Here is a 20,484-nt window from a genome sequence, read left to right as displayed (position 1 = left end):
AAATATTGAACATGGATATAGACAAGGATGCAGTATCACTGATTCCAGTAGATTTACATCAACATAGTCCAGAAATAAATTTGAACTCTGTTTCTTGAAACTGTTCTGTGAGAAGGGAAAAAACATCAAGGTCTCCAGGAAAGCAAGAGTAAACCAGATTTTGCTTTTAATTTGAAATATGACTGTAAATATACCCAAGATTAGATCAAGGAGTAAAATTCTCAAGAAAAACAGGTCTCAGCCATTGGGGTTTGAAGCTGGTCAGACCAGTTTCGTACTTAGCAACAACACATTGGCACTGGCATTTACTTTGTCAGGGTTTATGAGGTCTGGGAAGATGGTGCACTCCTTCCCTGGCTGCAGGAGCATTTAAAAGTGTAGAAAAATAGAAGCCAGGGAAAAATTGGTAACAAACAGGTGTTTAAGAAGCTGTGTGCCTTGAGTGGTGGGCAGACTGGATTTGAATTTTGGGTCACAATCACTGAAACCCTCTGGTTTCAATAAGTTTAGCTAATGTGCTCATGCTGATAAAAGCAGCATGCTCACATCTCATGAGATCCATCCTCATTCTGGAAAATGTGCAGCAGGTACTGTCAGAATGCATCCTGCTTTTACCTTCTAATCCCTGGTTAACCAAGCACTTGAGGACAGATTGCTGCTGTTTGAGGTTTGCAGGAACTACCTTTTTGCATCCCTATTTTACAGGAACACAAGTGCCTCAGCTTTTGGATTAAAAGATTTCCAAACTCAAAATGCAGAATGTCAAACCTGCCAAATTCAGACTAGAAATTAATTTGTATTTTTAACAGTGGTAGTAAGTACATTGTGCAACTAATTGCAGAAGAAAATGGGGAACTGTCTAACACCTGAAATAATTATACTGAGTTTCTTTTCTAGCAGATGTGAAGAAAAAAACCCCTGGATGTAATTCTATGGCATGCAAGGAGTTCATTGTAAATATGTCACAATGGTCCTGTCTCATCTTAATGAACCTGTTAAACTTGAAAATGTTCAAAAGATCAAAATGTATGTCCTCTGTGACCACCCTGATGAATGTCATGTTTGGGGTTTTTTTTTGTTTTTTTGTTCCTCTTTTGTTTTCCTCTAGTTCTGCTACTTTGTTTATGCAACACAAATTCCAGGAGGATTGTCTTACAGTGACTTCTGGTATCAGAGGTTCTCAAGTATTCCCCATATCTTTTTTTAACCAGGAAATGCTGAAGTGCAGCAAGAACTCAGAAGGCACTGCTGAATTGGAAGAAGCCCTGGCCACAGTGCTTGATATCATCAAATCAGTAAATGATTCCATGCACCAGATAGCAATCACAGGATATGAGGTAACTGCTGCTGCTCCTCCTCTGCTCTGAGCCATCCCATGCTCCTGTCACCACTGACCATGCTGTGCCTGTGGCTGGTACTGTGCTTTATGGAGCCTGTGCCACATTCCTGAAAGGTGGCACTCAGAGGCATGTTGTGATGACCAAAAATACATCTCAGCACCCCTGTCATGTGGAGCTGGGGTGGGAATGTGGGGGCATAATGGGGCAAATGCAGGACTTTTGAGTAATTGCACCCAAAACTCATTTGTAGGTGAGAGGTACAAGTGTAGCAAAACTAACTTAAGAAATTTGCTGAAACTTTGTGGCTCCTGTGCAACTCAAGTGTTTTTAAATCTTTTGCACTTAGGGAGAAAAATGTGGCTTTCACTTAAAGTGGGTAATGGAATCTGTGCCAGTGATTGGCAAGCTTGTTATCTCAAATGTGAAATAACCACGATACAAATCAAAGGGCACAAATGTATGTCTCCGCAGAAGCTCCATTGAAGTCATATGACTTTCAAGAACTAGTGCTGACTGCATAAAATGAGCCCTTGAGTGAGAAGTGGAAGTGATTGACACATAAAGGAGAAATAAGCCTGACAAAATGAGGCCTGAGAATCATGTGGTTGCCCATTTTGAAATAGCTGCAGGGTGAAAATGCCAAGAAAGAAACAATATACTGACTATTGTTCAAAGAATTCTTACATCACAGTAACAGGCTTTAATCCAGAAAAACTATTTTGTGCAAAATCTGACTTCCTAAGAAGCTGCTGAGGTCTGTACAGACAATGTCTGAGTGGGAAAAGTTATTCTGGTTATCAGGATGGGAGTGGCCCCAGGAGTTTTGATTTCTATAGTTCTCTTTTGTGCAAGTGCATCTGCATCTGGTAGCTGAGGAACCCATGCCTGCTGCCAACATGATTTTATAAATAAATGCAGTTGCTTGCTCATTTAACTGCTTGTCACAGATCCATTGCTGCACACAGCTGGAGATGTGGACTGTGCATTACATTTGGGATGAGAATTTGAATTTTGCCTGCAGTGGCTGCACTGGGTTGAAGGTGAAGCAGTGGCCACCTCATTGAACTGGCAAACACTGAACAGGTATGGTGCTTGTGGATCAGAGAAACAACACAGGTCATAAATACAATCTGAGATCTCCTAAACCTGACAAATAAAGCAGCACATAATCCATTCTGGTCATGGCTAAGTCTGAGTGTTTCAGAGACTCCTTTTAGTTCATTTTAGAAAAACTCTTTAGAGCCTGTATATTATTATTACAGAATTGAACCAGTCAACATGGACATGGGAAGGTTGTATCATAGATACAGCACACCTTCTACCTCCCAATTTCCACTATTTCTTATTAATTCCCAAAGAGAAAGATAGCTTTCCTCCTGTATTTCTCAGTTTAAATGTATGTACTTAGAGCAATTCACCAAAAAATTTATTTCAGAACAGTTCTGTAAAGGAAAGGGAAGAAGAGCTTCTCCAAGAAAGGTAACATACTATCCTGAGTAGGGGGGATTTATCCAGATTCCTGTCCCTATAAATGCTGAGGTCATCCTTTTGTCTGTTCCTTGCTTTAAAGTGTGAGTAGTTTTGTACTCAGGAATTAAAAAAAATTCCTGTTCCTTTTTGACTTTTACTTTTGAATTTTACAGCCTTTCATGAAATACCAGATAGTAATTCCAAGGACTAGATTTTTGCCTCTGCTTTCTTAGCTGAACTGCAAAAGTAGGACATGGCCACTGTTTAGCCCAGTGCTGACAGCATTCCTGAGATGTTTTGTTACATGATTTTTAAATGGGGTAAAAGTGTGAGAGAGGATGTACCAAGTAATTTCTTCTCCTTGTTCCACCTGTCCCAGGTGCTCAGCTGTGGTGCCAAGTAAACACCTCCCATAGACAATGAAACCACACCCCATCTTGTGGAGTCTTTCCCACACAGCCATGATAGAAATACTTGCCTGGAATACCTTTCAGAGAGGGATATTATGGCAGTAGGGAAGCAGGTTTTGGGACAGCTGGTGAATGCTCCCAACTGCACATTCTGTTTCTGGGACTTGGGCACATGCAGATTTGGGGAGCTGAACTCTTGTGTAAGAAATTGCTAACATGTAAGTCTGGAGATGGATTGGTGTATGTTTTTTATTTTTAGGTAAAACCACAAAAAAAAAAAAAAAAAAGGGAATAATTATATTTGAGATAGTGATCAAATCCTCCACTTTAAATAAACTTCCTTTAGGATAAAATATTGCTGTCCACTAGCAGAAATTACCAGAAACAGTGTCCTCCTATTTGCTGCCTACACTGAAGACAGTGCAGTGCTTGTGGGCTAATATTCAAAGTCTGCTGTGGGATTGCTGCAGTCTACCATCCCTATCTGTCTCTTTCTTGTCTCTCACTTCACTCACTATTATCCCAATCCCAAGGGATTCAAGGTTGGAAAGACAGACCTCTCACAAGAGTTGAACTGAGCTTCTGGATCTCAGTGCTGTATTGGACAGTGCCTGGAGTGACCGGAGCCTCTCACCATTGTCAGAACCATGTAGAAAATATGCTTGTGGGTTTTTTGTGTTTTTTTTTTTTTTTTTTTTTTAATTTAGCTTTGCATATCCATGTGCTTTTCACAGGCTTGCAGTTTTTACCTACATGCACATATAAATACAAACACCCCCAGTCCTGTATGTACAAAGACAAGATCCAGGTCTATATATTAGAGATGACAGACTTATCTAAATTGCTGAGGTTTTCTGAATGGTTTGGAGAGTCTAATAATACACTGATATAGAGTGTAAAAGTACCAAATAAAGCTCTGGTTTTGCAGTTGAATGTAGGGTAGAGGAGGAGGAGTGAGAGGGAGAGCAGGTTGCAATTATTAGTATAAGCAATGAGACATTCCCACTTGGAGCCAACATCTTCACCTTATAATCAACAGAACATGCAAATGTTGAAAGTAAGTACTTTAATAATGCACTGGGCTTATTCCATCAACTTATTATACAAAGCATTCCTAGGAAAACTTGCGTTAAGATAGTTATGATTATCATAATTTGTTGAATCCCATTACCATATAGGCATTGCCATGTCTTATATACACACATTCCTCCACTCTTAATGTGGGATTGTTCTGGTGGCATCTGAGCTAAATATTTATATCAGTTGGAGTATTTTCCCTTCAGACAAGAGCTTTAATTTAGAAAGGTCTTGTTCCTTCAGAGGAACTTCAGAGTTCCTTCAGAGAGCTTCACTCTCCCACAGGTACTTTTATGGCTCCTCGGTGCATTCACTCCCTCTTTGCCCAGGGCTGTGCAGTGTTGCATAGTTTGCAGATGGTGAGCCAAGAAATTATTGACAAAGCTTGTAAAGACTATTTTGAAACAGGAGGGAATTACATACCTACACAGCTCTAGGCACTGATCCGTGACTTCAGGCATCTGAGCTCTTTCAAGGTTTTGCCCAGGGATGGAGGAGGCTTGCACAAGAGTGGAAACTGAAACTAAATCTTCCAGAGCCAAAGCCTTTGTTTGGGTATTGGACTGCACTGGCCCTTCCTACTGCCTTGGAGTCAGGGGCCTTGAAACCCAGTTTTGGTCAGCAGAAGGTTCCTCTGAGGTCACCAGAGGGGACAGCCTGTGTGTCACATCCAAAGAGATCTTGAGGTGGATCTTAAATGCTTACTATGTGTGGGGAGACAAACTGGGAGTTATGGACATGGAAACCAGTGGGTTAATGGTTATGGGCAGAAACCACACAGGGGGACGTGTGCACTCTCCAACAGAAGGGATGCCTCTGCCTGGAACCTCAAACACCAGCAGAGGAATGAATTGTGCCTGGGTCTACCCTAGTTTGAGTGTAATCTATGCTCTCTCTTTTTCTTGCTTGCTAGGGGGATGTCAGTGAGCTTGGCAAGCTGTTGATGCAGGGTTCCTTCAACGTATGGACTGACCACAAGAAGGGGCACAACAAGGTGAAGGACTTGGCTAGATTCAAACCCATGCAGAGGCACCTCTTCCTCTATACAAAGATGCTACTTTTCTGCAAGAAACGGGAGGAGAACACCGATGGCCATGAGAAGACAGCTTCATACAGCTTTAAAAATTCATTAAAGGTAATAAATGCGGTAATGGTGGGGGAGGGAAATAAGTCTGGTGTTCTCACAGGCAGGGATGTGCCCACATGGGGATTTGAAGAAGGTGCACATACCTGGAGCTGTCTTGCACCCCTGAATAAATGACAGCTCCCATTTAGTTTTGGGCTGCAGCCAGACCAAGCTATCCTGCAACTGCAGATGTGAACCTCATTCTTTGCAACTTGACACAATGGGGCACCTTGTGTGATCTTGCCCAGCATCCATAAAGAGAAGCCAGACTGAATGGACCTGCATCTGTCATTGCTCTGCCTACAGGCATCCTCCAGGTGCAGTTCTACGGCAAATTTTACTATTGGCACAGCTGAACTGATATTTCCTGTGGCAGTAACACCTACAGATGAATCAGTGCTGTAGAAGTGCCCTTTTATTTGCAAGAGTGAAATTTCCAGATATGAGTCAGGGCATTTTAAGGTGGCAATCACAAGTAGGCCACATTTTCCCTCTAAGCACATTGGTGTGACACTTGTGACTTTAACCAACTAACACAGATCAAGTGCAATGTTCCAAACTTATTTCAGGGTACCCAGACAGGAATTGTAACAGAACCTGCTTCAAGGCTCAAACCAATTCATATAAGTATTTCAGGTTTCTTCCTGTAGAGATAGAAGGAATGGTGGCATAACATCTTTAAATTAATGCTGATGTGGATGTGAACAAGAGGCATGAGCAAATACAGTAATAAAATGAGAAGCTGGTTAGTAGCAGCTGAACTTCAAGACTGTGATTAAGAATTTTTCTTTTAAGAAATCTAGAAATTTTTTCTTCAGGTTTTTTGTGTCTTCTGGATTTGCAGACTGGTCATTAAATTTCACAAAGCCCTATTCCATCCCTCTTTCTCTCCCATCTCAACAGGTCAGTGATAGCAAGTGAAAAAAACAGTCCTAAAACTGAAAATTTATCAAGGTGAACAAGAGCCAGGATGGGGTTGAAAACTGATCCACAGATCAAGCAATAAAAGAAAAGAAGATAAATTCAAGATCAGACTTTAGCTTGGGTTAATTTTGAACATTCTTTTTCCTTTTAGCAATCAAAAAGACAAATGACAAATTAGATATTGAGAAATAACATGCTCTGAATTTTACTTTTAATGACTCCCAAAGGTGTCAGAAGTGAATGCAGCCTTTTAAAAATGCTCCTCAGAGGATCAAGTTTAAAGACTGTTGATATTTTCCAGATTCCAGCTTCTTGTTTTCTGTTTTGAAACAGATGAGCACTGTGGGCATTACAGAAAATGTAAAAGGGGATAATAAGAAGTTTGAGATCTGGTATAATGGCAGAGAAGAAGTCTATATCATTCAGGTAATGACAAGTCTTTTTGTCTTCAAGGGCTATACTTCCTTTCAAGTGAATTGTTTTTAAGAATGTTCACTGTCCTGTACACTTCAGAAACAATAGCCATTGAAAGCTTTATTGGTGAAGCACTTTCAAAGGCACTGAAATGGCTAATTTATTGTGAAAATGGTCAGGATTTTGGCCAAAAGAAGAAATAAAGCAATAGAAAATTCCTTGGAATGCTGGAAAAGCAAGGACAGGACTTTGGATTTATAGTAACTTTTCTATGTTGAGGAGTGTCTCTTTTGCTCAAAGCTGGCCACAGTGTTCCAATCCTTGGCAAAGCTGAGAGCCAGTGTAGGTCAGGGCAGCCCAGTGATTGGCAGCATGTTTTAACTGGATCTGCTTTGCCTTGTCCTCTTTGTTCTCAGGCATCTTCTGTTGAGCTGAAGAACACCTGGATTTCAGAGATCCGCAAAGTCCTGACAGGACAGCTGGAGGCATGCAGAGGTGGGGCTCACAGAGCAGCAGCTGGCAATGTTCCCCTGTAGCTGTGTGTGACAAAATGGGGCTGGGACAGCCTCTGTGCCAGCCAGGACCCTCAGTGAAGCCAGCGAGGACCAGCTGGGCAGTTACTGCATTGCTGGGATTAAAGCCATGTCCTGATGAAAGAAAATTTCTTGGACTTTTAGAAGTGACAGGGATAACTATTCCATTCACAGTTAGTCCAAGGAACATGGTTTTCCTCTGTTGTCCCTCTCAAGCCACAACTGCAGAAGCAGCCTTTTACCTCAGCATGTGAGGAGAAGGGGTGTGCACTCTGTGTCTCCTGGATCAAAAGGTCTCCTTCCACATCCATGACTGGACACAGCAAATGCTCCTCTGTTTTAGTCTTTGCTTTGCTTTGCTTTGTTTGGGTTTTAAGGGTTTTTTGTTTCAAATCTAGTCACCCCCCACCTTATGTTCTAAATGTCAGTTGTCCCATCTTTCCATCTTAGTGACCTCCCTGTAGAACATGGTTCATGACATTTCCCTCTCTCACAGAGATGTCACTATGAAGGTGGTTTGTGATGTGTTCAACACTGTCAATAATTGAAGCCTCCTAAATAACTAAAATAATGACACCCTTTTATATATAAGATATTGAACTCCAGACAGACAAAATTCAGTCAGGTTATTTCAGATAGCAAAAGAACATAGTGATGATAGCTATCATAGGTGCTACTCTATTTATTCTCTTAGGACAAAAAACCCCACAGACTTTTCCTGAATCTTGGCATTGCCTCTCACCTTGGTCTGTCAGTTTCTGTTTCTTTTATACACTCATCTCTCTTTAAAGCAAAGGTCAGCAAAGCCTCTCCACCCACATCCTTCAAATTCCTAAGCAGACTTTGTCCAAGGTAGAAACTTGTGTCTGTGCTTTAACTTTGGAGGTCACCTCTATTTTAATTGCCTGTTTCACAAAGACAATGAGTTCTTGCATCCTCCTTAGGTACAAGGAAACAATTATGAACATTAGCAATTGAATCCAACCCATAACAATACACCTATTTATGATGTTTACTGCTCTGGACTTGTGTTACTGATCTTTCCTTCATCCTTTCTCCTTTTCATTCTGAATTTTACTGTGATTAGTTCACCAGGAACTGCTGAGGAAAGACCTCAAGATTCTTGTTAGTGCAGTTTCAGGACTGGATCTAGAGACTTTCTGATATGGTTTGTAGTATTTTCTTCTGAAGTATAAAAGCTGGTTACTTAGGCTACCACAAAGGTGCTAATGGAGAAAATGTACATATTTAATAGGATAGAGTGCTAGTCCTCTATTTGTGTTTCTAGGCAAAGGAAATTAGGCTTGTATGTTACCCACATGAGCATTAGTGAAACCTCTATAGCATACAAGACCTATAAGCTATTAGAGTTGCTTTGCATTTTCCAGAGAAAAATATACAGGAATCAAGACTGATTGAAACATTTATATTTTGATGTTCTTTATTGTTTTGCACTAAGATCATACCATTCTAGAATATTTCAGCTTTCAAGGGACGTCAGGACATCACAGTCCAAGGTCCAGCTCAGGGCAGAGTCAGTTATTGGTCAAACAAAGTTACTCAGGACTTTATTCAGTCTGGTCTCGAGACCATCCAAGGGTGACTTTCATCCTACTCTGTGAATATAGTCAAGATTTTCTTTATTGTGAATCCAGCAGAACAGCAGTCAGAGGATATAAATTGTATGTCATATGCTATTGCAACTCTTCCCATTGCCTTTTCCCAAATGCTCACATGAATCAAACCCCTTACTACAATAACTGCTGTCAGGAAGCACATGCTTTGTCCTGTGGTTTTAAAGTTTCTTTTTTTAATGACTCACAAAACAAGAGGCCTTAATCCAAGACTGGATAATTTTACAACTGAGCATTGCAATGGGAGAAGGAAGAGGGATATATTTGGTTTTTTGGCTGCTTTTTATGACTGTTGTTAGGAGTTGCACAGGGGGTTGGAATGTTGGAAGGAACCAGCTGAGGTGGATGAGTGAGGGGCAGAGAAGGTGGCCACAGGATGGGATAAATAGTTTAAAATATGGGTCACTAGTGTCCAAACACTTGGTGTGTACCCAGCCCTGTCAGAGACTGCAGTGAGCATGGAGTGCTAACGAGGCTTTGGGCAGCACCTTGATCCATCAATCCCCAAGAATGCAGGCAAAGGAATTACTGATACAGCTTAAGGGATTTGTGTAAGGCCATGAATCAGTTGCCAAACCCAGGAATGGATCTACTTCCCACTCCCGAGCCAGCATGGGCATTTCTACCCCACCAACAAACTACCTGAGTTTAATCTTTCAGCGCTGCCCCATCCCCCTGTCATGTCTCTTTCACTGATAGGAGGTTCATCTTTTTCAGAGTGAAATAGCCCAGGGATCTCAGCAATATGAGAGTTTGAAAGCAGCTCCTTCCGCTGCTTCCTCACTTCTCAATGTCTGACTCTCCTGGCCCTGAAATCCAGACTCTGAGCAACTGTCTTATAATTTTTCTTCACTCAGCATTTACTGGACAAAGTACAAGTCTGTTGCTACCTTGTGGCCCTGCAAAAAGAGTGAACAAATGGCATATATAACATTTTCTGATTACTGTTTGTTGAGGATGCTGAGCAAAAGCATTCTGCAGAGAGATAGGGATATATTCTGCGATGTGGCTGAGTATGCAAAAGGGCTGATGGACATGTGTTGCTAAATCCAGACAAAGCTGTGAGCCACAAAACTTGTATTCTGGGAAAAAGGCCATTATCCATTCTCCAGATCAATATCATGCAGTTAGCTAGGAGGAGGTACCGAGAAAAGGGAAGGGAGTAGGGAAAGAAATCTCTTTTGTGGTGAAAAAATGTGAGTTGTTTGGTGAGCTAAAAGGTTTCATTAAGATCTTAATATGCCTTTCCGTTCAAGTACAAGCGTTCCATTTTGATTGCAGTGGCAGTCAAAATCTCTCTCTCCTATTTCTCTCTCCCACCTTCAACATAAAACAGAAGCAATTGAAACATTTTGGAGCAGCTTCTTTTTACTTTTTTTTTTTTTAACAGAAGCAAGTCAACTGCACCAAAGAATCACTGAGAGTGTGTATCATGCACCAATGGATTCCTCCAATGCAAGCAGGTAACCACTGCTGCCTTGGCATATCAGGGCCATGTTTTGTCTTGTGTTTGTGCTTTTGCAGTACATAAATTCATAGGTTTTTGTGTTTAGCTTCCTTCAATTGTCTTCAAATTCTTCAAAGATAAATAAACACAGATAAAGGTTTGGTCAAGAGAGAAGTTATATCACAATCCGGAATTAATTTCAAAGACTAACTCAAGTTTAGTTGAAAAGTATTGGAACATTTCCAGGATCTTAAATGGAGCTGTCAGCAAAGTTTTGTAGTGACCCAGTTGCTGGGCAAGTTTAATGTATGTTGGCATGGGATTTCACTGTAAAATTTTAGCAGGATCAACCAAGCCAGGAGATCCCAGGTAACAGCCAGCCTTTGAGAGTTGTACAACTCAATGCAAGAAATATTAAACAGATGTAGTGCTATTAATCCTGCACCATATTTTCTCTAGGCTTGGTTAATTTGCCTTTTTTAGGGTTCAAGGATGGAAATCTTTCAGCAGAACCACCCTGGGGATAGGAGAAAATTATTCCAGTAAGATATGAAGTGCAATCACAAAAATGTTTCAGAAGAATCCAGATGTGTGTCCTTCTTAAAAGGCTCTTAAAGTGAGATTTTCCAGAGCAGAAATTATAGACAAAATATGTCAGCAGAAAATTAACTCCAGGAAGAAAGGCCATGTGATCAGCTATTTGTCCTAGAGTGTATTAATCCAAAGGAAAAATGAAGTGTTGTCCTCACTCTGCCAACTGTGCCAGAAAAAGAGAGGTCAGATGCTCCTTCTTCAAATGCTGGATTATTATAGAAACAGGAAGAATGCAGTGAGTCTTCATGGAATGTTCTGGGCTGTGATGAATGGCACAAAGTTCAGGGTGTGCCATTATCTGTTATTATATGTGTCCCCAAGATAAGCAGGGGCAGCAGAATTGCAGCATCAAGCTGACTGTGCAGGAGTTGATGTGAAATGGTGGATCCAGAGTTCCTGGGACTGGGGAGCCCTTTCTGCAGCCTGCTTTGGATTGCTGGGGGAGACAAGGAGGGGAAGGAAGAGGCTGGGCTGCAGCAGCCACCACGTGGCACAGCCTGTGCTCATGGCTGGTGTGACCAAGCAGCCCCAGCTGTGAGAGGTGCTGGAGGCAGAGGAGACAGCATCTGCTAAAGAGCAGCCAGCACCACCAGTGCTGTGCCAGCAGAAGGAGGCTGATCAATCACTGCCATGTTATCTACCCAACAGGCTGCCCATGTGTGACAGTGACTCTGCTGTTTGTTGGGAATTGGCAAACCTCTGCTGTGACATGGGGGAAATCTGTTTGCAGGATGCGTTCCCCTCCCCAAGCTGTATCTGTCCCATGACAAAGACTATCCCCTTTACTGTTTACATGCCACCAACATCACTTGGGACTGCAATTCCATAAGATAAGGCAGGCCTGACTTGAGATTGGAGCTGAGGTGTTGGGAATGTCCCTAATTCCTCTTCAATCTATTTCAATTCTCTCTCTCTCTCTCTCTCTCTCTCTCTCTCTCTCTCTCTCTCTCTCTCTCTCTCTCTCTCCCCAAGTTCTTCCACAAAATGCACTGTTTAATCCTAAAATGGGATGCCCAGTGGTATCTATTGCTGCTGTATCTCTCAAGGAATGGCTGCTGCATTTCATTGATAATGAAATGATCCCTTTGTATTGTTTTCTAATCTATTTAAATACATGAAATTTAAATAGTCTATTGTTCCAACTGCTTAACAATCTGCTTTGTTGGAAATGACTGATGCAGTCATACATCCATGTAAAAATATCCCGTGAACATGGATAAACACAAACTCTTGGAATTTGGCTGCAGATGCTGTTTCAGAAAGGCTCTTGTATTTTCTTGGTGTCTTTCTCACAGCTGTAAATCTTTAACTCTGTCAGCTGCATGTTTCACAGTTATCCCAGCCTAGCTGGGAAGAAAGAGAGGAAAAAGAATAAGGAAATGTGAATGTGCTTTGGATTTGTTCCCATGTTTATTTTGAGCCCCATTTTGTACCCAACATGAAGCTGCAAAATCACATTTTGATGGAGTACAGGAGGTAACAGAGACCTTGCTAAGATTCCATCAGAAACAGGTCAAAAGTTCAAATGCAAAACAATGAGTCCTGGACTACTTTATATTTAGAAAAGCTATTAACAAACCTCTAGTATTTAAAATGTTTTGAAGTTGTTAATGATGTATCTTGGACCTTCCCTTACAGCAGTTCACGTGTTATTTGCAAGCAGCAGTTTAATTGCTGATACGTGTCAATAACAAGAGCTTTGGCAAAGAGTATTTAAAATGTGTAGATACAATGATTTGTGTGGAGCAGTCTGCCAAAAATAACAGTCAAACATCCAAATTAAACCACCAGACATTTGCAAAGAACCACAAGAAAACCTTGCAGTTTGAATGTCCAACAAACCTGGGACAGGGGCCTCAGTCCCATTACCCAAGGCAGTACCTGAGCAGGTTTGTCAAGGTGGATCCTCCCATTTGTGATTCAGCTGCAGACAGGGGTATCCCACTGGGATTCATGCTCCAAAGAGCAAAGAAACAGAAGCTGGGGAAGCCAATAGAATTCATATGTTGCTTATGCATGGTGTGACCTCTATGTGACCATCCAGTATCCATTTCTCTCCTGGAGACAAATGTATTTATGCTGCAAAAGAAGGAAAATCTGGGTTGTCTTTTCTTACCTGGCTTCCCACTCCAACCTTTCAAATCTGCTGCACTTGCAAAAAGAATTTTTGCAGACAGCCAGCTTGTTTCTCCATTTTTCCCTTCTCAACGTTGATGAATCCACATCCCTCACTGCGTGGTGGGCAGAGGAGGCAGGATGGGTTTTTCCCACCACATATGCCTGCACAGATGCAAGCTTTTGTACCAGACAGCATTTTAAAACCAGTCCTTTGTTCCTTAGGCTTCCATGTTTGAGGGTAAATAAGAATGCTTAGTGCTCAGTGCTTTATTAGATGTTAACAGGAATGTTACTATTTTTGTATTTCTTTTGTCCTAAGGTATAGCAGGAAGTCATCAAGTATATATGAAAACAAATCTGAGACATCAAATGTGGATGCATCTAACAACAAAAACAGGAATTCGAGTCCCAGCGCCAGACAAAAGAGAGGTAGGAGTTCTCACAGAGCTTTTGCTTCCAAAGGGTAATATTTTTATATTTGCACATATTTCTGGAGTTTGATGAGGATAATTTAGATCTACGTTGTTTTAACCCAACATCAAAAAACCAATGCTACAAAGCTGAATGACTGTACCATGAAAATTTGTGAGCACCAAAAGTCATCACCAGTTTAGGGTTTTTAAGTCTGAGTTTTGATGCTTCACAGTGCTCTTTATACAACTTGTGTTTAAAAATAGAACTTAGGGGACAATAGCATATGTGTTTTAACCTTCTGCATCCTGGTGAAGTTGATTTCTAGACATACTTAATTTAAATTTTTTTCTACAAACTTTGCTAACTGATTTCTTTGTTTAAGTCAAGGAGAGTTTTTTGCCTCCTCTGTGTATATCAATTCTCCCCAGGTGTACAGTAAATAAACCCACAGGCAGTCACAGAAAGTCCCTCCATTATTTGAGCCCATAAGCACAATAGGTCTTCTATACAACAGAAGTTAAAATAAACACTATAAAGAAATGGAATCTCATCTGACAGCAGGAAGAGAAAATCTTTTGATAGCAGTTTCTCTTTTAGGCAGTATTTCTTAATGTTGAACAAAGAATTTTCTACTAATATAAAAAAGAAAATTGTGAAGTCTTAAGAGATTAATACCCAAATGAGGCATAAAGTAACACCCTCATTATAAATAAAGATATTTAAAAAGAAAATGGAATGTCTCTCTTGGAAAAGAAAGGCTATTCACTAAAAGATTTTTAATTGCAGTAGGTTTTCATGCTGGAAAAAAGTTACAGATTCTTCATTAAAAAACCCAACCTTAATTTTTTTTTCAGTAAAATTTTATTTTTAAAATATTTAGACTTTTTTTTTCTATTTCAAAAAGTGGAAAAGTAGCTTTTCCTTTTAAATTTAGAAACTTAAAAAAAAAATCCAAGAAGATTACTGATGTTTTCTAACTGTCCAGCTTACTCTAGAGTGTGGGAACGGGGCTCACATTCCTGCTGGTTGTCATTCTTCTGCCTTCTGCTTTCCCATGAGCAGCTCCTCAGGGCTCTGGCTGGGATCCCACTGGCTCAGCCCAGAGCATCCTCATCCTCTGGTGGGTGGCTCTTCCTGCAGGGCTGGGCAGTGAGTCCATTCTTTGGGGATTCGGGTGCCCTGTGCATCCTGAGCTGCAAACCTCGCTCTGCAGAGCCACCAAAATGCTTTCCAGCTCCACATGTCCCGCCAAAACTCGAGTTTGTGTCCTGTGAGGCACCTAGGGCTCTGCAAGGGGCTGAACCCAAACATGTCCCAACACTCGGCACACAGCCTGGGCCTCTGCCAAAACTGTCTCTTTTGTGCCACCTACTGCCTGTAAAATGCTTCCAATATCGGTGTAGTTAATGTGAACACATTATTTTAAAACATTGGGGAATTTCTGCAGTACAGAAGGGGAGGGTACTATTGACAAATTATTTCAGTTTTGTTATTCTTATTGATAAGTGGCTGTGGCAGAGTTTTCTACATGTAAATCAGTGTTTTGTGTGGACCTGACTGGTGCAGTCACTGCCTTGAAATAAAACAGGAGCAAATCCTGCAGGATCCTCTGGGGACCCCCTTGTCTGACTGCCCTGCTCAAAGCAGGGTCAGCTGCAGCAAGGTGCCCACAGCCAAGTCCATTTGGGTTCTGAACAGCTCCAAGGATGGTGACTCCACAATCTGCCATGGGGACACTGTCCTAGGTTTAACCCCTTTCACAGTAAAAAGGGTTTCTCACATTTTAAAATGGAATTTCCCATATTTCAATTTGTGCCTGTTGCCTCTCTCATCCTTTCACTGGGCTCCACTGAGAAGCATCTGGCTCCATTTCTTTATTTTATAAGATCCTCCTGAGCCTTTTGTTCTCCAGGCTGTGCAGTCACAGCTCTTTTTTTACTCTCCCCTCATGTCAGCAATCCCTTAATGATCCTCACTAGATTCACTGGAGGAGCCCAGGACAGGACAGCACTGCAGGAGAGTCTCTCTGTGCTGAGATGAGGGGAAACGTCACATCACCTCCCTGGAGCTGCTGGCACAGCTCTGCCCAGTGCAGCCCAGGATGCTGCTGGCTTTCTTTGACACAAGTGTGCACTGCAGGCTCTCCTTCAACCCGCTGGTTCTTATTATGCTTGGAAATAATTTCCAGGGTTATTTGGTATACCTGCAGAATTAAGGAAAAGGTTTGTATGACTCAGGTGGAGACAACATGACTTCAAAGACCGGTGTCAAATGCTTTGCTGGTGCTGAGGGGCTGTGGGGACTTGTGAAAAGCAAAGGGGTCCCTCAGTGAAGTGATTCAATTGCAGAGCTGAAGAACCCAGGAGCCCACCCCTCTGCACATGCACTGCTGTACTCCCTGTGGGACTCGCTGATAATTAAATGCTATGGATTTTCTCACCCTAAGAAAACAGAAAGTAAATATATTTTATATGCCAGTTTTTGAATTCTTTATAAGCTACAGTATCTGTACAGGGATTGCCTGGCAGTGGGAGCAGCCATGGCAGGGAATGGCCAACACAGACTGTTTAGAAGCCAAAGGCAGCCCCACAGCAGAAGCCACTGCCTGGGAGCAGCTCCTCACAGATGCACCTGCCTGGCCCAGAGCTGGCACTGGGTAGAAGGAGCTGAACCACAGTGACATTATCCTTCTGTGTTGTTAAAATCTGTTCCTCTCACACCCACCTATGCATGCAGGCACCTTGGGTCTTAGATTATCTTGGCTGCAAATAAGGAAGTGATGTGATGCACTTTCCTTTGGAAGCACAGCTAATCTGTCTGTTGCTTGTCTGTCAGTGTGGATTCACTATCTCTTTGTGTTCCCTTTGTACTTTTGGTCTTCATTTGTCCTTCTAAAGATTTTCATGCGATAGTGTGTGAACTAAAGAAGGGAAAATCTATTGGTTAAATCCCAAGGCTCAAAAGCAGGTACCCAACACATGGTTTTTCTCCTGCTCCTTTGCCATAAACCTTCTGGGTGTTATCTGCCCACACCAAGAAAGGAGCAGATGGAGGATTTGGCAGGAATGTGTGGATCTGGAGGTTTGAGCTAGGTCCTGTTTCCTGCAATGTGAGTAACTGAGTATCTTTCAAGCCCAGAGCCTCAGGACCTCCATCCATCTGTGATCTCTGCAGAGGCAGCTGTCAGACAGCATGGCTGATTATTCATGCAGGAGCCTGGCATGTGAGCTTTGCTGGCATGGCACCCTTTCATCCCAGCAAATCAGGAGATAATTGCATGACTCTGCCAGCTTCAGAGGCTTTAGAAAGGTTTCAGCAGGTAAGATGTACAGCCACAGGGCTGGTGAGGGCAGACTCTTCAGTGCCAGTGCTGGATTGCAGAAGTGGGACTGCTCCCAACACTTGCATGTCCTGTACTGAAAGGCTTCTTCTCTCATTTCTCCCTACAAGTCACTGCTCCAACCAATGATGTGTTTACATAACAGAAGGCACTAGCTTGCTGCTAAATGGTTTTTTCCTTTGATGAGAGCTACCTCCCTTCACCTGTTATTCTTTGGTTTTGTTTTGTTGTTGTTCTCCATTAAAACTCAGTGAGCCAAACTCAACCCAGGGGTCTGTTTGGTTCAGCTGGTTTACTCACCCTGATCTCATGTCACCTTTCCAATTGATTAGCTCTTGCTCAGGCTTGAACTGAATCAAAATTTATTGATTTCTTTTGAGTTGTCATCCAGTGCTAACCTTTCCTTTCCCATAAGCTAAACAGCTGTCCCTTCCTTCCTTATTTCTCTTCCCTCTCCCTCTCTCTCCTAGTTGATGCTTCCAGCAGCCTTAACCTTGAGCGCACAGCGCTTGCTAGAAAGCGATTCACATTGCAAGGTCTTTCCAACCGCAGAGCTCCACCCAAAGGTAAAATCACCCATGCAGCATTTGGTCTCAGGCCATCTGTCTCCTGCACTCCCACGGTGTCCTCTCCATCCCATGGTGCCATCCATCACCGTTTCCTAAAGTGCTGCTGCATCTCACCCAAATGCTCCTTTCTGGTGCACATGAGTGGCTCCTCTGCTCAAAGACGCCGTCACCAAAAATTGCTCCCACGGCAGCATTGGCAAGGCAACCTCTGGGTTGGCTGGTTGGGTCTTTTACTGGTGTACAGTGCAAATAACATTTGTTTCCAGTTTCTCTCAAGGGTCAAAGTGTGAACTGGTTTTAAATGATCAACTGAACTTCTTTCAGCAGCTTACAGGCTTGAAGAAAAAGAGTATCATATCTGTTGTGCTACATGAGATTTTCATGTGTGAAATCATTCATTGGTTGGATGTTGTTGTTTTTTCAAATATTGTTCAGTTGTGGCCTAGTGGGGAACGAGAATTCAGGAGAACTGGGGTTTTATTCCACTTAATTGTGTTATATGACACCATAAAATGCTGTGTCTTGGGTACTTGTGCATAAATGTTTAGTAGATACCCATGAAAAGAGAGCTTTGCAAGTTCCTGTGGTAGCTGTACAAGGAAGAGACTTTAGAGGAAAGAAAGAAATGTGAATAGAAATTAAATTGACTGACTGCTTATAATTACTTTCTGAAAAGATACTGTAATTACTCCCTTTATTGTTTTTGTGTGGCTTTTTTCCTGTTCTGATAAATAATATTTCCTCTGTGAGACAAAGGGTTAGTATGCAGTGATGGAGAGGGTGAACATCAAAGGAGGAAGAAGCAAGATGAAAGCATAAAAGCAGAAATACAGAAGCATTAAATTATAATGTGATAAAGTAGATAAGAATGCACCAAGAGTCAGCACTGCTGTAAGATTCTGGCTACCAGATTAAGGCTGCATGTGGTAGTGAGATCCAAGATGGACAAACAAAGTTCAATGTCTGAATATAAAAGCAAGTGGATTTTAGATCTTGGGACTCAGGAAAATCAATGACAAAACACAGAGTTCAGAAATAATGCTGTAATTTTTGCAAGTCTAGATTTACAATTTTGTTTGGGGTCTCTCTTACTTTTTAATCTGAGTTTTTCTTGTCATAAGAAATGTCTTGCCTTGTATTCAGTGTTGCAGGCAGCAAAGCACAGCTGGGAAGAGCTCAGCTGTAGGTGCTCTGAGTTGAAAGCCTTGCTGGGTCTGGTCACTCGGGATTCCTGTGGAACACCTCTTGCACAATGTCCTGCTTGCCTCTGTGGGGCTGACCTGCTCTGGCCAGAGGGAGCTGCTGGCAGACAGGCTGGCTGTGGTCATGGCTGCAGGCAAAGCCTCTCAGCACTGCCCGGGCTGGCTGCTGGGGCACGCTGGAAGCTGGGAGAAGGGAACAGGGAAGTGTCTGCTATCAGCTTGTCCCGCTCCTCAACACTTTGTCTAAAGGTTTTTGTTACTGGCCATGGTGAAGGATGGTGTGTTGAGCTGAGTGTACTTTGGTTCAGATCTGCTGTGTCTGTTTCTGTCAAGAGCACATAAAAAGGAAGGTCTAAACAATATAATACCCCAACTAACTAGGGTGTAAACAAGATTGGGTATCAACTGCCAGTGGAGCGTGGATGCTCAGAGAACTGCTGAACTCTCTGCCTAGGCTAGATATGACAGGCTGGAAAATGTTGTATATAATCACTTTGGTGTTTTAGTCAAAGAAATGCTGATGTCTGGAGAAGAAACTTTGGCATCCTGCACTCCATCAGAGCAGAGATCCCTGGGGCAGCCACCCCAGAGCTGGCACCAAAGTGTATCCAAGTCCACACTCAAAGCACCCTGCATCTCCCCACCCTTGGGTCAGCATTAGCCATCCTGATTTGCACAGCCAAGTTCATATTCCTTGGGGTGGGAACAACTTCAGCACATGTCATGGTGAAATATGGGGAGTCTGTGTCTTTACTCCTGAGCAGACTTAGAGAAAAGGCAGGATGATGAATAAGGAAAGAAAAAAACACTCTAGCCTTCACCTTCTCCAAGCTGGTTTGCACTGGTAAAGATGGAAGCTTGGAGAATATTTTCAGGCATTCACACAGTTAAATTTTAGAAATGACAAATGTGAACTCCAAACCATTCATACTTGTTTTTCAGTGTATTCCAGGTCAGTCATCACAGAACAAGCAGCTCAGTGTCTAAAATGATCCAAACCTCATCTGTAGACGCACACCCCATTCCAGCCATCATGCTCATTTCTGTGTTTTGTAGCTGTACTTGGACACTAGTTGGTTGCTAAAATAATAATTGGCATGGCTCTTTTCTGAAGTATTGAAATTGGTGCAATTGGAATTGCTTTGAAAATATGTTCACAGTAACACTTTCTGTGCTTTTCACCTTGTTGAGGGTATTTTTAGAGGAGCAACCTTTCTTTTCTTTACCCTTTTCCAGCTGCTGCTTTGCTTTGAACACCTTTTACCCCCAGTGCTTATTAACCTCTAACCCTGCCCTGCATTGCATCTGTCTGTTCTCCCAGATCCAGAGTCTAAGGACAGAGAAGTTACCCGTCGCTTTTCCCTAGCCTCCTCCATCAGCACCACAGCCAATGCTTCTGCTGCCACCAAAGGTACTGTCCTGCTGCTTGCTTAGCTCCCCCCCTCCCTGCCTGCTGCCTGGCACAGTCACTGCCAAATGCTGCTCAGAGTGAGCCCCTCAGGCCCAGTTTTCACTGAGCAGGAGGTTCCAGTAGAAGAAGAGTGAGCACCAGTGTAACACCTGCAGGGAGGGAGGCCAGGACATTTTGAATGTGTATTGAGGTGTGCTGTCAGCACACAGACTGACTGTTCCCAATTTCTCCATTGTAGGCTCCAAAAAGTGTTGCTGTGTCCATGGAAATTGGATTAATGTTTGGCTGATGTGGGATTAGGTTTCCAGTAGCACATATGCCTGCATATCAGGGATAATTTTGATAACAGAACATATGGTCTTACATGGAATTCTGAATATGCTACCTTTTGGCAGTTCCTGGAATGGACTGGAGGAACTGATTTGCAAGGTTAAGATTTTCAGGGCAATTCAAAAGATCAA

At 42.3% G+C, this 20,484-nt stretch overlaps 1 protein-coding gene across 1 annotated transcript in view; it reads left to right on the top strand.

Moving 5' to 3' along the window:
* The window catches only part of MCF2L2 (MCF.2 cell line derived transforming sequence-like 2), a 151,102-nt gene that overhangs the window by 119,523 nt on the left and 11,095 nt on the right, over positions 1-20,484 (top strand). The window contains exons 22-29 of the mRNA XM_059478959.1: positions 1,212-1,337; positions 5,211-5,432; positions 6,681-6,773; positions 7,178-7,256; positions 10,319-10,391; positions 13,407-13,516; positions 17,312-17,407; positions 19,934-20,023. Of these exons, the coding sequence (XP_059334942.1) occupies positions 1,212-1,337; positions 5,211-5,432; positions 6,681-6,773; positions 7,178-7,256; positions 10,319-10,391; positions 13,407-13,516; positions 17,312-17,407; positions 19,934-20,023 (889 nt within the window). The remainder of the gene's footprint in view (positions 1-1,211; positions 1,338-5,210; positions 5,433-6,680; positions 6,774-7,177; positions 7,257-10,318; positions 10,392-13,406; positions 13,517-17,311; positions 17,408-19,933; positions 20,024-20,484) is intronic.

Source organism: Ammospiza nelsoni, chromosome 10 (genome assembly GCF_027579445.1).
Source record: "Ammospiza nelsoni isolate bAmmNel1 chromosome 10, bAmmNel1.pri, whole genome shotgun sequence".
Classification (NCBI taxonomy): Eukaryota; Metazoa; Chordata; class Aves; order Passeriformes; family Passerellidae; genus Ammospiza; species Ammospiza nelsoni.
Note: the sequence above shows the minus strand (reverse complement) of the source record. Positions and strands in the feature narration are given on the sequence as shown.